The sequence below is a fragment of the Phaenicophaeus curvirostris genome, chromosome 1, assembly GCF_032191515.1.
Source record: "Phaenicophaeus curvirostris isolate KB17595 chromosome 1, BPBGC_Pcur_1.0, whole genome shotgun sequence".
Taxonomy (NCBI): Eukaryota; Metazoa; Chordata; class Aves; order Cuculiformes; family Cuculidae; genus Phaenicophaeus; species Phaenicophaeus curvirostris.
Window position 1 is genome coordinate 12,674,047 of NC_091392.1, and position 19,325 is coordinate 12,693,371.

At 36.6% G+C, this 19,325-nt stretch overlaps 2 protein-coding genes across 4 annotated transcripts in view; one reads left to right on the forward strand and one right to left on the reverse strand.

Annotated features, from left to right (window-relative positions):
• The window catches only part of TMEM60 (transmembrane protein 60), a 322,734-nt gene that overhangs the window by 243,634 nt on the left and 59,775 nt on the right, over positions 1-19,325 (forward strand). The gene's annotated exons all lie outside the window — the stretch shown is intronic.
• The window catches only part of PHTF2 (putative homeodomain transcription factor 2), a 72,108-nt gene continuing 54,698 nt past the window's right edge, over positions 1,916-19,325 (reverse strand). For all 3 annotated transcript variants that reach the window (XM_069879598.1, XM_069879428.1, XM_069879508.1), the window contains 8 exons: positions 17,470-17,598; positions 15,672-15,944; positions 14,612-14,743; positions 12,198-12,284; positions 11,069-11,224; positions 8,217-8,312; positions 4,985-5,110; positions 1,916-4,205 (listed from right to left, as the gene is read on the reverse strand). In XM_069879598.1, the coding sequence (XP_069735699.1) occupies positions 4,185-4,205; positions 4,985-5,110; positions 8,217-8,312; positions 11,069-11,224; positions 12,198-12,284; positions 14,612-14,743; positions 15,672-15,944; positions 17,470-17,598 (1,020 nt within the window). In that variant the 3' untranslated portion in view covers positions 1,916-4,184. The remainder of the gene's footprint in view (positions 4,206-4,984; positions 5,111-8,216; positions 8,313-11,068; positions 11,225-12,197; positions 12,285-14,611; positions 14,744-15,671; positions 15,945-17,469; positions 17,599-19,325) is intronic.

Consider the following 19,325-nt stretch of genomic DNA (forward strand, 5'->3'; position numbering starts at 1 on the left):
GTGCACACATACGGTTGGACTCAATGAGCTCAAAGTTCTTTTCCAACCAAGCGATTCTATGATTCTAATCAAACTACTAAAATATCTTCCCACATTTCATCTGAACTTTGTTTTAACGTATGCTGCTCCATTCTGACAGACACCAGGCTGAGGTAACATTGTAACTTCGCAAAAAAAGGTTTTGCAAAAAAAATCTTATTTTTCTTTTTGGAATACGTGCAATCTACACACTGGATGGCTCACTGGAGCCTTTCAGTGGGTTTACAAATAAGTTTGCAATTGTATATTAAGCAGCACACAGATAACATCTCCTAAAACTCACTTCTGTGCGTTTCTGAAAGGTCTGGCATCCCCCTTCAGATTCCAGATGTGGCACACAGGAAGACATGCATAAATTTAGCTCCATGCTATGACCTCCAGAAATGCAGCTCTCTGTTTAGGATGTTCCAGGATTTCCCAATAACGACCACCCATGTAAGACAGAAGACATGTTCAGCATGTACTGAATTCATGCCTGAACACCATCAGCTGCTTAGATTCCACATAGGATTTTCTATTGGATGGGATGGTTTTAAGAAGGCCAGGATTTATAAAAATGGGACACGATGTGAAGCAAGCCAGTAAGCAACAAAGCATTGACCAGATCTTATCATCTTCAGCTCCCTAATTGCCTGGAGAAGAGGCAGCTAAGGAACAACCTTATTGCTCTATACAACAAGAAAGTTACAGTGAGCTGCATGCTGGTCTCTTCTCCCAAGTAACAAGCAATAGGACAAAAGGAAATGGCATCCTGTTGTGACAGGGGAGGTTTAGATTGGATATTAGAAAAAAAATCTTTACTGAAAGACTGGTGAAGCATTGGAACAGGCTGCCCAGGGAAGCAGGGGAGTCTCCCTCCCTGGAGGTGTTCAAAGAAACCATGTAGACATGGCACTTGGGGCCATGATTTAGTAGGCACAGTGGTGTTGAGCTACCAGTTAGACTGGATGATCTTAGAGGTCTTTTCCAAACTTTATAATTCTATGATTATAAGTATTTTGGAAGGTATTTAGACAGAGGTAGGGTCTCAACTAAGGAAATTTGCACTATGCATAACATTTTCTGGCACTACCTGAGAATTCTGGCACACCAAAGTGTCACATCTAGAGGTGGATATTAAAAAGCACGAGTGTAAGATGATGTTAATTTTTCAATCGATGCAGTCAGAGTCTTTCATGACTTACAGAAAATTTAAATTGTAAATAGCCTGTATTTGGAGTGAACTTTAAAAGTGTGCAAATGAAAACGAGTGTGTCACCTGCTGCCCAGTAATCAGCGGTCATGGGGACACAATCAGCAGAACATGTTTAAAGTCCACACATTAAGCTTTGGAAAAGGCAAAATTAAGCTAATAAAAATGCGTGTTTGAGAGCTGTTAATACAACAGTTTTCTGTTAGAAAATATTTCACTAATCCGTAAATAAACAGATAAACCACAAGTTACTACATATTTCTGTCCAAATATTCCATAACATGTTCTTGAAACATTTCACTTCAATTTCAATAAGTACTTTAGTGTGCTTGTATTTATTTTTTGACATGGAAGTATATCTTGTGACATAACGGAACAGTCAAAATGGTGACTGAAATTAATCTCTTAAATCCTGGTGAAATAGGACTGAATTCTGTTTCAGTATTTTTCAAACAGAAACAGTTATATGGAAGCTGCATAAAACTAAACTACTTTGCATAACTAAAAGTGTCTGAAGGCTCGTGTTCCTGCAATAAAGTGCAATTTTTACAACCATCATTTGCATTCTGTGTGTAGGATTGGTCTCCCAAATATACTTTGATTTAAATAGAATAAATGGATTTAAATCAAAGCAGCCAGAGTCAGAAATATGCTTGGTATTTCTAAAGGATATAGCTCACTGCATTGCTTTTTTTTCTTTTTAACCATCAACAATAGAAAGCTTTATTCCAAACCTGTTCAGACTTTCAGTTACAAAACAAGTGGCAAAAAATAACAGTTAACACACAAGACCTGCTATGTTTCTACTTGCCTCTATTCTCATACAGGATTTTCCATATGGAGGGATGGAAAATAAATCTCCTGCATTTTAAACATAATGAATATACCTAATGATAGCAAATAAAGGTTTTTATTATTTTTATTTCCATTTCACAAATCTTTTACTCTCCCCAAGCCGCCATTTGTTAGTGCAACAATCCAGCACAGTGCTAGCTGCTGAGGTATACATGGTTAAACTAATTTCACCTTCAACCAAATCCACAATGTTTTCCCTCCTTCCCTTTTTTCTTTTTTTTTAAGGTAATGAAAGCCATATATTCACCATTTTACATTTCTAAAAATAATTCCATTCTAGTGTAAAGAATGGTTTTGTAACAGTGACAGGCTGTAAAAAGCAACAGCCTTATCTTTTATCACCCATAGAACTCCTGCTGTACTTTTTTTTTCTTAAAATATATTTTGTGCAAAACTAAGTTCCGTGTAGGTCTGTACCAGAATTTGGAAAAAACTGTGTATAAAATGTACTTAATTTTTAAAAACAATCCCAACATCAACAACAGAGAAAGAAGAAACAGATCAGATGCAGTTGAAGTTTTCACAAGAAATTAAATATAGTATGTTCTTAAAGCTCCAGTAATACATTCTTTCAAAAACCAGAATGCACTTTGGTCATTATTAAACATTAGTACAGAGGCAAATAAAATACAAAATGCTTGTTTGTGTTGCTTTATATATAAAAATATTTTTATACCACGGAAGTTTAAGATACATTACTTCAAGTCTTTCAAGATTCTGAAGATTAGCAAACATAGTGCAATGTCCAGACTCTTGTCACCTAATTACTTTTCATTTTTCAGTATGAAGCCATTATTGTAGAAACATAAAATGTAAGAATACTTGCACCTGGTAATATTAATCCTCCCAATATAATTCATAGACTGAAATGTTCCAAGTAACTTAATTCTACAGGGGTGAACATCTACTTTTATCACACTGAAGAACCATGACTTTCCAGCTGGGAAAGCACTAGGGAGGAAAGGAGGTTAACTGAAGACACAAATCTGCAGCAAACTAGGCTCAATGAGCTCTGCTGCTCACCAGAGGAACTTGTTTTCTGTGTTTGTGGTATGAATGGCATATACTATAGTGTACAAAAGGAGAGCATCTGTATCTTATGCTCAGTCATTAATAACATTCCTTCCACCAGTAAATCTTTTGCCTGTTTAAATATTCAACTTCAACATATAATATATACTGCTCCATAGTTCACCATAATATATTCCAATTAATATACATTTATATGTGTGTATATATAAATTTCTCACTAAAAGTAACAATAAAAAGTGCACATATTGAGCATGCACAGTCAGAGCTGTGCAGAACAGCCCAGTATTTCAAATAAATACAATATTTAGTTTTATCAAAATATTGTACAGCATGGTAACCATTTACAATTATTGCTCTAATTAAAACTGTTATCAAAGAGCACTTGTTGACCTGTTATATAACACCTTAGTAATATCCCAGGATAATCAAACTGCAGCTTATGTGAGTTTAGATCCTGGAATAACTCAAAATATTAAATATTCCCACTTGCTTCTAATAGTAATATAAAATATTTCTGCTACTTGTCATACTGCATTGTCAGCATTTCATTTTTTTTAATAGATCTCACTTTTCTATTGCAACCAAACATCTATTGATGTTATTGTTGTTCTCATAAATGATTGGTGCAAATGAAGTACTCTAAGCAATTTTATCACACTATCAAAAAAACAAATGACTTCCATATAGCGTTACTGCAGCTAAAAACGTTCAGGATTGGCTTCAGCTTTAACAACATACATAGTAATTTAGTGTAATCGATCTGCAGGGCTTCAAGTCCTCAGATCCAAAGGTGACCTTTCCCAAAATCTGACCCTTTCCAAAACTAAACAAATAAGTTTGAAAATAAAATATAAATGTCAACTAAAATTAACATATAACAGTGAGAAGATGAAATAAATACAAAGATTGCACAAGACAGTCAGATGTAAACACTTCAGTTTTCCAAATGACATCCTTGAAGAGGTTGTAGCATCTGAAATACAGATTCAGTGGCTGCTTTGAGGCAGTTTTATCAACGAATGAGCTTTTCTGTAATACTGTGTTATCTCATCTTCTTTATATATTGTCAAGATTTGATCTTCCAAAGCTGGAAAAGTTAGAGCAGTAAATCAACATTATTTCTTATCACATTTTTCTATTTACCAGAACTGCAATACAATGATGTATTTTTTCTTATTGCATTTGCTGCATATTCTATGATACGCAACATAGATTCATTTACTTCTATTATGAAAAAAATTGATAGATGTGAGCAAACTAATGGCCAATTAAGGGCTCTGTGCTACAAGTTTGTGGAAACTAGTGTGTCTTATAACCCAAAAATTCTTTCTGAAATATTAATAGTTTCCAGAGTTTGTATTTCAGTGAAGGACAAAGAGTAGGACCTAACAAGAAAATCCTTGAGCCATAATGAAATGACACTTTGTAAGATTGGTCATGGTAATACTGTATCAACTGTAATAATTTACTGCAGGGTGAGACAAGAACTTGCAGCTTTCTGCATCCCTTAAAGAGCTGCAGAGTCAACAGAGGAATTCAAGAGAGAAATCAGATATGGGACAAGAAAAAAAATCAAATAAGGTCTTTTACTTATGTGCATGAATATCTCTATTTACATCTAAGAACACTCGGTAATTGTGTCCTAAATGACATTAGAAAGCCACAAAAATGCAAAAAAAGTTTAAAAGGCTGATTTGATAAATACATCACTGTTCTTCTGCTATAACTTCAATTTCATAACCATTTTCAAACAATAATTCTTCTAGTTAATACAGTTAAGAATTCATTAGGCTACAATGTATGATTCATCTATCATAACATTCCGCATGCCATGGTGAAAAAAAAGAATGCTTATCAAGCAGTTACCTTTAGATTAAATCCAAGTAAGTCACTGATGACACCAGAAACAGCTGACAAGATGACAACTTGGGTGATATTATAAAGTAGTGGATTCATTGTAAGTCCATATAATCTAAAGGGACTGTCCAGTTCCTAGAAATGCAAAACAATGACATTGTTAAAAAGCAAAAACTACACACAGGGGGTTTTGTTCACTTATGTATTGAACAATATTAGATAGTTTAGGAAGTCTTAAAGTCCCAGTGGTAGAAAATATTCTCCTATTCTTCTGCATACAAAAAAACAATGTGCTAGAAAATACAATACCCCTCACATTAACAGACTGTTGACTGGTGTTTAAATAACCCTTCAAAAAATTCGAGGCTACCCAGCTAAAGCACCTGCCAATTTGCTCATGGAGATAAGAAAACAGAGAATTATTTTTCTGGCACCAAGGTGTCATCATTTTTGAATTCCTCATAATTTTCAAAAAATCAGCCTCAGTGTTAAAAGACAGTGGAACCACAAAGAAACCCTCAAGAATGTAAAGATGCTCCACTGTGACTGATGTCTACCTCACTGCTGGGGATTAAAATTAATTACTATGAAAAATTATCAACAATGTCTTTCCTAATGCCATTCCTCTTCCCTTAATTTTGGGAATTAAAAGGACAAGAAAAAAGAAAGGAAGATAAATGTAATAACCACTTAACTGCCAATATATTACTTTTTTTTTTTTTTTAAGGATCAGGAGACTAGCCAAACTTAATCTGCAACTAGATTTGAACAAAGAGGCTATTTCACCAAGTTTCAACTATCGGTGTTTGAATAGTCACCCAAACTTTTCTGGCCTAGAAATACATCAAATGAAGGAAGAAAAAAGGAGTTCTAAAATATAAGAGTGGATTATATAAAGTATACTAACTATTACTGCTTTAGTCACTTATATTTTCTAGCTTTAAATTAATCTTCATCCCGCTCCTGCAGTATATCCTGGGTCTTCAACAGGGCCTCATAAACCCTGGTTTTAACAAAGAATTTCAGAGCTCTGACTCTTCTTTCAAAAGAGGTGAAATAAGAATGAACAACCTTTTCCTTTAGATGTGACGCAATATAAAACTCTGCTGCAAATTCAAAAGCTATGAAAGACATGATTCTGAGAACAGCAGCAAAATTCTTTATGGAAGAAGATTTTTAGATTTTGGATTCATCTCACCAATTTTAGGAGCAGAAAAACAGTAAGAATATTCAACATCATACAGTCTTCAGTAAAAGCTTAAGGATCCCTCTGTACTCGGCACTGGTGAGACCGCTCCTCAAATCCTGTGTTCAGTTCTGGGCCCCTCACCACAAGAAGGATGTTGAGGCTCTGAAGCGAGTCCAGAGAAGAGCAACAAAGCTGGTGAAGGGGCTGGAGAGCAGGTCTTACGGGGAGCGGCTGAGAGAGCTGGGGTTGTTTAGCCTGGAGAAGAGGAGGCTGAGGGGAGACCTCATTGCTCTCTACAACTACCTGAAAGGAGGTTGTAGAGAGGAGGGTGCTGGACTCTTCTCCCAAGTGACAGGGGACAGGACAAGAGGGAATGGCCTCAAGCTCCGCCAGGGGAGATTTAGGCTGGACATTAGGAAAAAAATTTTCACAGAAAGGGTCATTGGGCACTGGAACAGGCTGCCCAGGGAGGTGTTTGAGTCACCTTCCCTGGAGGTGTTTAAGGCACGGGTGGACGAGGTGCTAAGGGGCATGGTTTAGTGTTTGATAGGACTGGTTGGACTCGATGATCCAGTGGGTCTCTTCCAACCTGGTCATTCTATGATTCTATGAAACCCATCCAAAGCTAAACAGAAAAAAATACAAACAAAACCTCCATTTAGCTACTGGGCATGAAATACTTAATTGTGTTGATCACTAAGTATCAAGAATTCTTTTAAAGTTCATCCCAGGTGGCTTGGAAACCCCATCTTCCTTTTGGGTACATTCTCACAGTAACTAAGTGATGGCCTGTGTCCTGGATTTGCGCCACAAAAGCCAAGTCCCCTGTTTCCAAGTTCCCCTGTTGGAAAGGCCATGTCAGTTGATAAATTTCTGGAAAGAGTAAAACATGAACTTTTTTTGTTTGTTTGTTTGCCTGTTTTTAAACATTAAAAAAAAGCACAAAAAAGACTGAAGTGAATCAGACCAGGGTTTGATCAGCATCCTGCCACCAACAGCAACTACTTCTCACCCTACCTACATTCTCGCTGCACACAAATATTAACACTCATGAGACACCCAGAACCATTGTGCCTTGTCTAGTCTACTTGCCCGTTCTCTCCTTGAATCCAGATAACCCTTCTGCACCCAGAGTAGTTTTTGACCAACAGCTGCACAAGTCTGCCACTTGACGCAGAGAATATTTCCTTTCATTTGTTCCAAAACCAGGTCCTAAAAGCTTTGCAGTCCCTTAACCTTATACCAAGAGATACAGTCAATAACTGACTTAGCCAGGCTCTCCATATCACTGTACCGCAAGCCTCAAACTGTTGCTTTTTCAGCTTTGAGTCCTTGTTGACCTTATCAATCCTCTCATGGAGAGTGCTGTGTACTTTTTTTTGAGATGAGGGGACCACATACACTGTTAAAGGTGTGCTAGTGGGAAGTTACTCAGCTGACTAAAAGAATACTCCATTGCCTCAGCTACTAGGTGGCTAGATTTGCCAAACAGTTCAAGGACACAGCTGACTACAAATGCTTGAATGACATTAAATTAAACCCTTATCTTTAATACACTTATAAATGGACCTATGTAACAATGTCTTTCTGTCTTCCAAAAGGATTTTTCTATGACAGCAAGTAAAGAAGACATCAAATATAATCTAGTTTTAATTTGAAACACTAACCACTGACAGTTTTTGAGAGGACTTACTTTTGTGGAAGAATACAAATCTTCCAGTAGCTCAGTACTAGAAACAGATATCGAGACTGAAAATCAACAACAGAATTGCATCATTTTCCATCATCCTGCCCATCCTGAAATACCTTCTCTCACATTGCTCATATAGTGTTAAAGAATGAAACTTATTGCATTTAATAATTATTTTCAATCCACAATGACAGCAACATAACAAAATGTAGTGCATGAATAAGAAGAATTGCTGTGACAGTTACAGAGCAGATTTAAACCAAAGTACTGTATTGCCTGCAGAAGTAACACAAGTGACTCATTAAGCAATCTATCCTGTTTCTCAGTTACACACAATATGGTAATATTCTTTTAATTCTTACCTTCAATAACTTAGTAGCAAGCTTTAAAACATTGTTCACTAGTGTCAGTTCCTCCTTCTTATTAGGTTTTTTCTCCATTTTCAAGTACAAGTTTATCTGATTTAAATAAAATATGAGTATCACCACTTATTCAGAATTTAAAGGAATTCATTTGGAAATATTTAATAATGAAATTAAGCGATTACTCAGCAGCCATATGACAGAACAAAAATTACATTTCTGCACACAAGCGATTTGTTTGCTCCCATTTTAATATTTAAGAATAAATACTGGCTCACTAACATAGGAAAATACAATGTTTTTAGATATACCAAAACACATTCGACGCTATGACAGTAGCAATTTTAAAGTTTAGTATAATCTACAAACAAGGCAAGAAAAAACACCATATACATAAGGTTTGTACAATTTCTTTTCCATCCTTCAATAATTGCCTGAGGTTTGTAAATTAATTTCCAGAAAGTGTTATACTAGAATGCAGACCTTATAAGGCTTAAGATTCCCAAAAATTACTGAATAGACTAAAATGCTAAAACATAATTCTGCTAAAGTGCAGTTTCTTTTAGAATATTTTAATATAACTGAGTGCTTAATAAGCACACTGAGTGCAGAAAATCAATCTTTCCACTGCCTGGAAATATTTGAAAAATTATTAAACTCTTTATTGCTACACAAGAAGAGTTTATTGATCTTTTCAACACATCTACGTCACAGACTTTTTTAGGTCATCGGTTCTAAGAAAGTTTAAGAGTACAAATTAGCTGTCTTTTGACACCCTCTGAAAAAAAATAAGCATTCAATCCATTTTGAATTAGGAGGAGAGCTTGTATGTGTACACGCACAGCCATCTACCAGGCCTAGTCTGAGACTTGAAACTGGCAAGACAACTTTGATCAGATGATATGCTGTTATTTTAGTCAATGAGGAACCAATGAGGCACTTAATTTACAAGTCCAATTAAAAACACTTTCAGAAGGACTTGAAAAAATTACAGGCAAAGAGCACACAGTCAAAAATTCCTTCATGTAAAATGATGGATCTTTTCAGTTTCCCGTCCTGATTCCTGATCATGAAATTCATAGGTCAAATATAAAGTGCACAGAAGTGCCTCGAACTTTGCTGACAAAAAGCAGAATTTGCAACTTCCCCTTAATCTGTGAAACATTTAAATTGAATCTGGGGTATGAGGCTTGTTTGTCCTTTTATGGGTTTTTATTTTTTGGTTTTGTTGTTTGTTTGTTTCAAAGCTTCATTCTCTTCTCAGTAAGCCTAACACTTGTGTGCAATTTTCAAGGACACCAGTTCAGATGTGATTTTTTCAATCAGTTGAGTGTCAGTCAATTGTTTGTGCTTGGCCTCTTGAGAAAGGCCAAAATGTCAGACTTCCATGTGTCTGTCTCAAGAACACTGAAAATACACTGTAATATCCACCCTAGTATGAGATATGTGAAACCAGTCCAAAATGAGTTCTATTCAGGGTGACATGTATCTTCTTTTTTATTTTCTGAGTAACAACTATGAAATCTATTTTGGTTTTCATTTTCTAAGGCTCTCAAGCCTTCCTGATGAAAACGACTTTCAACAAGATAAGCTGGATTCAGTATAAAGCTAAGTGTCTCATGACAAAGCACTTTCTGAATATATATTTTTTTAAGCTCCCCTGGGGACACAGAGTTCTTCTTTCAACATCCATGCTGGATTAAAATGTTCAAATGCTGACTGTCCTGAAGAGCATAATACAGAAACTTATGAAAGCAAAACAAAGGCTTGGCATTCTCTCTCTCTCTCTCTAATCTTGCTATCTGCACTTTTTCCAGTCCTTACACCAAACATTTCCCCCCATTTTCATTCTAGAAACAGAAGGTATAAAATTCACTGGAACATTCATACTGTGACAATCAACAGTACAATGCAAAGCTCTCCAGGCTCAGGAACTGCGGAAGTTTTCACAGTGGTGCACAATACAACAAGAAGGACAAGGCAAACAGGCAGTCTGTCTTCTCATTGTCTAGCCTCATCTAGTAAAGACGGAAAGAATTTTCTTTAAGCAAAATATGAAAGCAGTCACTCCTACTTTCTGTCATAAGCTTCACATCCTGACTTTGGGAGTCTCAGTTTGGAAGATTTTATTCTCCAACTTGCACATATTTACTGTAGGAAATCTGTGAAGATTTCTTGAACTGCATGTCTACCTTGTCCTGAATGTTGTGTTTTGCACCAGTGTAAAATGCCTCTGAGCAGAAAGAGACTGCTTCTTAACTAATGCTATCTGAACATGTTGAGCTTGGAAAAGAAGGGGGAAAAAAAGAAGGGGGAAAAGGAGCTTGCAGTACAAATGCCAACTAGAACATTTCTGAGAAGAAAAGTACATAGACCCAAAGCCAAGCTTGACAGATGACCGAAAGAAAAAGTTTCCAAGGAGTTCAGAAGGGACTATAAGTAACCCACACAACCTAGTAGTCAAAATTATTGGACTGGAAACAATGACCCACTTTGAGAGGGTAAGTTTGTTTTCAAGTCTTCTACTCTCCCATCCAACACTTTGAGAGTTTGAACCTCTTTTTCCTATTTAAAAGCTAGTTCTGTTTGAACATTAATTATACCAAATGATATATATTGATACCTCTAAGCCCAATTTCTCTTTAAGTGAACAGGATACAGGCATCTCAGTGTTCCATACAACTTTTAAACAAAGTCACACACTTCTCACAGAAACTGAACTTCAGGTTGTGAAGTCTTGTTTCACTGCACTATAATCAAGACTATTTTCATCCATCTAAAATGCATCCCTGAGTCCTAGCAGATGAATGACATGTTCAGATATAAAAATATTGGTTTATACAAATTCTCACCTGCTCAGTAAGTAATATTGAGGTATTGCTGTACTTTTTACTGGTTTCAGAACCAAGAGTAACAAATCTTAAGAGAAAAAGAGTTAGAGAAATGCACCAAATTACGAGTTCCCAATTGTAGTGACAATCAAGGAAGATCTCATGCATGTGAAGCAGCTGAAAACAAAAAAAAAGAGAAAAAGTTCAAAGTAATAATAATAATAATTATATCATAAGATAAGAAAATAATTATGCACCTCCCAAACTCCAAGAAAAAAATCCTTGAAAAAAGTATACAGATTGCTTTTAGGCATAAAAGATTTTTGGATCATAATTTAAAATCAACGTAGTGTCAAAGATATGAGATTTGAGAAAAGATACTCTCTGAAAGGCTCAATTAGAATTCAGATTTTTTTTTTATCCCTAAAGCAATATAAAAAAAAAAATACACTCTAGGACAATTTTAAACTTGTCTTCAAAGTTGCAAAGACACTACAAGGGACAAAAACCAAAATATACCCTAAAATGTACTGAATTATATAGAAAACTGAGTCTAAGCAGAGTTACTGCTAAATTATACTCTTATTAACATTTTTCTAGTTAGCTACCATCAAACTACTAACTAGGGAAAAAAGTGGGGGTAAAAAAATTACAAGAAGCCATTCAGAAGCTTCCCTGTATTTTGAAACAGAAGCTCAAGGAAAAATCTTTAGCAGTAAAAAACATTCTCAAGCATAGATTTGCTTACTAAGGCACTCCACTAGAGGGCAGGCTAATACAGCCAAAAACCTTGTTTCCCACGAAAATCATCAACCAAGGTCAATCTCCAATGTCTTCGCAAAGGCGTGTTTGGATGTTAGAAAAAAACCCACTGTTCCAAAATCCATGATGGAAAATGAAAGAGGGCACAGATTTCAATAACAATATGTTAGGAATTATGCTATCAATAAGTTTCTTTAGTTCTTAGAGAATATTTTTTAAATTAAAAATATGTAATAAATGGAGCTTAATCTTCTAAAAAACTGTAACAGCTGTTAATGATTTTTCACTGTAGTCTTTTAACTTAATAAGAATCACAGTGAAAAGGTACTCAATTGTTTTAAAATCTATTAAAGACAAGGCTGTTTCTCTACAAGTAAGATTTCCTCACCTGTGCACAACAGATAAACACAACTGAGATAGTCAGTAGGAAAGCAGATGAAACTATTACATCGACTGAGCGTTGAGGACCTCGACGCTGAAAATAAGAGAGATGTATACATGTGAGTGAAAACCTATCCAACCAGGATTGATATTTAGCACATCCAGTTAGATTCACACCTTGAATCTACATTTCATCATGCTTTTCAATTTGGCAATCTAAGTTGCAAACACCACGTTGAAATCTAATGATATCACTATATTTTAATACCCCTAAAGCTATGTGCAATTAATTCAAATTCAACCACCTAAAGATAACTATGAGAAAAGAAAATATTCCACATTCATTCAGTCAGCTCCTTCACAATGCGAAATAACTTTCATCTAGGCAGCATTCCTTGACATGACAAACTCAATACAGCATGGAGCTTTAACACTCAGTATCAAACCAGTGCTAACAAGAGATTTCTGGACACCAGATTGCAATGGGATATCATGATATGATTTTCACATGGCTGGTATTTTCCATTACCCGTATCTTGTTGCGATACCAAAACTGCAGTTGTGAATCACTGTCCCATTGTGGTATGCAATAATACAATTCCCTCATATGTAATAAATCCCACAGAACAGGAAGGAAAACTGCAGAACACATTTGTCTTGAAAGGCACAACCTCACTGTTATCAACCGTTTTTTTTCTTGCTTACTGGTACATTGAGATGTTTTTACCCATTGACCTTTTTCCTCATTTTCTTTCTTAATTAAAGAATTAAACATCCTGTGCTGCATTGAAACATGCGAAACTTTGTTCTCCAGACATTCTACTCATTGTATACAAGAATAACGAGAGGTGTCCATACCCAAGATATAACCTTGGAGCTTGGAGAAAGATAGGAAACTTAGCTATTGGAAAAAACTGCACAAACTGGTACATGCAGCTCACGCCTTCAAAAGTTGCATACTACCTGCCTGTCTACTTTGGACAAATGCTACGCCAGTATGTGCCAGCTGCACCACTGCAAGAAGGCAGCCCTGTTCCTTAGACACTTATCTCTATTTCTTTCCCCATGCTAGCACAGGTATTATGGAGCAGCCCAGTAAATCAAATAAAGCAGCAGATGAGGTGAAAATTACTAGCTTTGGTTATGTCTCAGCTGGGTCAGTTGGGACAAACTTTTCAGCAGGGCCTGTTGCAACAGGAGAAGGAGCAATAGTTTTGAACTAACACAGGGTAGATTTAGACTGGGTATAAGCAATTTTCACAATGAGGGTGGTGAAACACCAGAACAGGTTTGCCCAGAGACGTGGTAGGTGCCCTTTCCCTGGTAACATTCAAAGTCAGGTTGGATGGGGCTCTGAGCAACATGATCTAGTCGCAGATGACCCTGCTTACTGCAGGGGAGTTACACTACACAACCTTTAAAGGTCCCTTCTGTCCCAAACCATTCCATGATGATAATACAAGGCATATGGTAAAGGAATCACCTCAATTCCTCATAAAATGATGTATCCTTCAAATTCAAGATTGTGCTTTACATTAAAAACTTTGCCAGCTTTTAGCACCTGCCTTTCATGCTCCTCAGTCTCTTACCTCATACGTTCTTTATGTTTTCACAATCCTTTAGCTACTTCTAAAAACTACTGATCTAACTACTCATCTAACCTTTCTCAATTGCTGTTGGAAGGAAGCACAGGTGCAAATCAGGGCACTACCACCACTAACAATAGATTGTCAGTTGCTGTTCACCAAAAAAACCTGGTTCTATAGAAACCAAAAAACCTAGCTGCATCTGAGTTGAATTACCTACTGCAGAGAGAAAAATGGAAAAAACTTGCCAGGAGGGGAACATCAAAGCAAAAAAAAGAGAAAACCCAACTCTGAGCTACAGGATATGATTCTTTTCACAAAGAATCATCAAAATGCTCTGGTTTGAAAAGACCATTAGAGAGATAAAAGACTACTCAAATATGACTTTAAAAGCCAGTAGAGATCAGAATGTCTTACAGATAAAGCTTGGGCACAATTTCTAGCTTCACTTGGCACATATGCCCTCACAGCACAAATACGTACGTGAACTGTCTTGATTCATAAATTATTTCTGTGTTAATCACACTAACTGGTGTGGTTCTTAGAATAAGATATTGCCTCTATCTTACTAAAAGGGGTCATTCTTACCCAACATATTCACTTGGGAGAGTTTTCTGCTAGCATTACTAATACAAGAGTCCAACTAGACGTTTACTTTCTCACAATCTGGCTGTCTGCAGGCATTGCTGGCCCACAGACACCAAAACGAAGCATACAGGACATATGCACCAACAGGGACAAGTGCACAGGGGATAAAATACAAACCAGAATACCAACCTTCCATCAACAGCATATGGGATATTTTATACTAAAGTAGTAGAAATATATATTGTACCTTCAGATAGGACCTGAGAGAAAGCCACATTTTTATATTCTGTACTTTCTTCAAACGGAAGTGAGGGACTTCAGATTTTCTTGCCCTTCTGGCAGATGTTAGATGACCAAAAAGTTTGGCAAACAGTAACCTCTGCAGAGAAAAAACAAATTAATTTAACTGTTAATTTATTTTCAAGGGCACTAAAAAGAAAACAGAGAAAAGGCTTCACGTAGTTGTCAAAGTAACATAAAATGTATCAATGTAAAGGAAAATATGTTAACAGTGCAGAAATAGCATGTTACTTTAAAAAGGAGACACCCTGAAAAGTTTTAAAGGCCATCTTATTCTACTGAAAAACAAAATTTAGCTACTCTTTGACTTCTTTTCTTGAAATTTCAGATAACAGGTCTGCCATGCTATTAAATTCTGCAAGAGAATCAAGCCTGCCACTCATTTGCATTAGAAAGTGCCTGTATCACAGAATTTCTTTCGAGCAGAAATTATTAAAAGCAAGTTTTCTACTGTATTATATTACATATTTTGGCCACAATTTGAGAAAAGAAAATTTAATTGCAATAAAAATAATAAATTAACAGGTGTATTCCTTCAGATAGCAGCACTCTCAGTCCCCTGCCATGGGACCAATCTACCAGCAAAGCAGGTTGGGCTCTTGGCTAGGGTCTGGACTGAACTCTTTTGAATTAAACAGAAGGGTTTGAATGAAACACACTGCTAGAAAAAACTGAAAAAGCAGAGTTCTTCTATTGAAACTCCTCTTTGTGGAAAGCTGAGACAAACTGGGACATGACAGGGAGCTGGGTTAATGCACTGCGCCAGAAATCTGAAATAACAGATGAAAAGAGTTTCCCTTAGAAAGGCTCTCCAGGAAAAAGGTTTAGCTACAGAGACTGTACAGAGACTTCAATCTCCTAAATGGTAAGCCCACTGTAGTTATTTGTCATCATTGACATATGATTCACAGTGCACTGAAGAAAACAAATTCAAAATATCAACAAAGTCAAAAAATACAAACATTAAACATTGCTTTGCATGAAGCCTCTTGGTTTGTTGCTCGTACCTGTTTATATGTCCTCTCTGCTACACACAGCAGAAAAAAAAAAATCCAAACTAGAGACACACGGACCACAAAACTTATAATAACCATTGAGAGAACCAGAAAATCTCCATTTGATCCAAATGCAGTCATACAAAGTTCAGTGGCAGAATGTGTAGCTAGTTGTTCCAAATCTTTAGCTTGGAAAAGTCGAAAGACAAATGGCATTAAACCCAAAATTAAAGATATGACATTTCCAAAAATCTGATAACCAATTCCTGGTACGTAGCTGTTCACCTAAAACCAAAAGAAAACAAGATATATTTTCAATTTGGAAATTAATTTGGAATTAAATCAATAGATTATTAATGTTACTGACAGGTTATATGAAATCTTCAACCAAGCATCTTCACAATTTACTATTAAGAGAGAGAAAGCCCTCAAAGAGCAGCTAATGCATAGGAACCAAATCTGACTAATCATTTAAAAACACAACATAATATTGCAGTTAAAAGGCACCAGTGAATATTCTTGCATTAAAAATTCATTCAATGCTGAATTAGCAAAGTGCACCAGACAGACTGTGTTGCTTATATCCTGTATGTCACTCCTATTTGTGTTTTGCTTTTAGTATGTATTTTTTAGAGGAACCAAGACGTTTCACAGTGCAGACACAACTGGAGTTCCAGTGCGCTGGCTATGGCTTTGTTAAGTTTACTTTTGTGGATTGCACCCAAAATCATATCATGTCTGTATGGAGATCTGAACTAAGTTAGCGAATTCATTGCTTCTTAACAAGTTAGAGGGGGTAACTATGAACTTGTCAGAATTAGTGACAGTTCTCTTAAGCTATGCTAGGATTTTATACTCAAGTCTATAAATTAGCTACATTGTATATATTGGGGAAAAGTATACCACCAATTAAATTATTTTCCAACTGCTTCCTGAAAAGAAGTATTAGGAAAAGAAGGGAGGACTTGAGACATCCCACTCATTCTCTTAGATGTTTGTTTCCTGAAGAGGAAAGGTTCCTTTCCCAATCTTAACTTTAGCATGCAAGTACTTAGGTCTGTTTATTCCTAATGCAACACATTAGTTGTTCAGCAGAATCAAAGAGATAAATAAAATATTCACAGCACATATTACTTTGGTACAATAAAAGAGAGGTTAGCTATGTTAGTAAGCACCTAATAATGCAAACACCAACTGTCCCAATACTTAAGGCCTGGTAGCACTTTGGAGCAAGACTAGAGGAGAGCCACAAGGATGACTGATCAGAGGGCTGGAACAACTCTCCTATGAGGTCAGGCTGAGAGAGTTGGGATTGTTAAGCCTGCAAAAGAGAAGGCTCTGGCGAGACCTTATAGCAGCCTTTCAGTACCTTTAAGGGGGCCTGCAAGAAACCTGAAGAGGGACTTTTTATGATGGCAAGCGAGAGGGCAAGGGATAGTGAAATTCTTCACTTAAGAGGCACTAGAAAAGGTTGGTCAGAGACGTTGTGAATCCCTGAATTCGTTCAAGGCCAGCTTGGGTGAATCCTTAAACAACCTGATCTAGTGGAAGATGTCCCTGCCCATGGCAAGGAGGGTTGGAACTGGATGATCTTTAAGGTCCTTTCTAAATCAAACCATTCTATGATTTCATCTGTTAGTAACAAGTCAGTCAAAGCTATGTAAATGATGGAACAACAAATGTCAATAACAGATACTTAAAAAAAAAAAAGCCACAGAAAACCAAAATAAAAAATCCTAAACCAAGCTTATTTTTGGTAGTGCTTAGACTCCTAAATACAGTATTTGCATAAAGTAAAAAGAATACTCACCCTGTTCATTATCATACCACTGATCTCAAGCACAGACATATCTGCTTTCTTACAGTCATTACCCTCCCACACAATTGCACTTATTTTTTCTAGTCCTGGATTCAAACTGTGGATCCAAGGCAGATGACTCTGGGGAAGATAAGGAATATACTCCATCAGAAATAAAAATCTATTGTCACATCAACATGTCTGTCAGCAATATGTTGAAAAAAAAAAATGCTTTAGACTGAAACAAATACTTCTTATATAGCATTTACATCTACTATATGTTATTATACATTAAACACATCCCTCAATCATCCACCTTTTTTCAAATACACAGCTCTGGACACAGATCTGTCTTTCTCCTACTTCATTTTCTAATAGTGTTGAGTTGTTGTGGTTGAGGACTGTTTGAGTGGGTTCTTTTTTGCTCAAACATATCAAAGAGAGCGAGATGTATGAAATGAAGGTCTCCTTTTAAGCCATCTTTAATTTTGCCAAATGTTTAATGGAATATTTTATTTTTCTGGTTACTATTTGTTCCCCTAACATTCTGAAAAAATATTCTTCTCGTGCCTAAGGCAATAAATTTTTTTAATTTGCTTTTGATGGTATTCGTGCACTTCACAACCCTTGTTACGGATAAAGGCCCTCTTATGCTAACTGTATAGAATCACAGAATCGCTTAGCTGGAAAAGACCTTTGAGATTATTGAGTCCAACCATACCCGTCCACTACTAAACCATATCCCTGACCACTTCATCTATCCGTCTTTTGAACATCTTAACAGATGGTGACTCAACCACCTCCCTGGGCAGCCTGTCCCTGTGCCTGATAACCCTTTTGGTGAAGAAATTTTTCCCAATGTCTAATCAGAACCTCCCCTGGTGCAACTTGAGACCATTTCCTCTCATCCTATCGCCTGTCACTTGAGAGAAGAGACCAACACCCTCCCTGCTACAAGCTCCTTTCAGGTAGGTGTAGACAGTGATAAGGTCCCCTCTCAGCCTCCTTTTCCATATGTTAAACAACCCCAGTTGCCTCAGCCAGTCCTCAAAAGACTTGTTCTCCAGCCCCTTCTCCGGCAAGACTCAGAGAGAGTGCCAGGAGTCTAATCAAACACACTGCTCCCAAAGCCAAGAAATTCCAGCCTAATCTACTAGATATACTTAAGTCCAAGGCATCTCTACTCCGAAAAGAGTACCAAGTGAGAACTGAAGGATCTGGAAGAGTGTTGAGGCAACAAGTTCTGCTGTGGCCATTTCTTGACTGCCCACAGCCGTGTCTCATTCTCCCACTGAGGTGATCAGACCTGCTCTCAGCTCTTCCTGGTCACCTAGTGCTACGTGTGCCAAACTACTGGAAGTGGCAGTCTTGGGGGGGCGGGAGGGGAAGTGATATTATTTTTAAAAGTTTAATTTATCTTTGTTTAAAAGTAAAGCTCTCCATTTTATTGCTTTATCAGTATTTAGCAGAATAAAAAGATTTCAGATAAGTACACAATTTTTCCTTCCCCCCCGGCATTGCATGAAAATTGTATTATTAAAACAGCACAAATATTAGTTGCAGAACTTTCTTAATCACAGCTTTCCAAGGTCTCCCTCTAGAGGGAGTTCCAACACCAGGAGCTGACACTCAAAACTTCACAATCAAACAGAAAAACATTCAACTGCAGAAAAACGAAGTCAGTGCATAGACTGCAATTCAACTCCATATTGTAAGGCTTCTATTCAAGTGTTTATATGGAATATAAGCAAGATGAGCTAAAAATAAATTTAAAAAGGCTAAGACTGCAAGAAATCCAAATTGCTATCTCTTCTGGGTTTCTTCTGTTAGTGTGGGATTTTTTTTTTTTTAAATCAACAAATACCTCA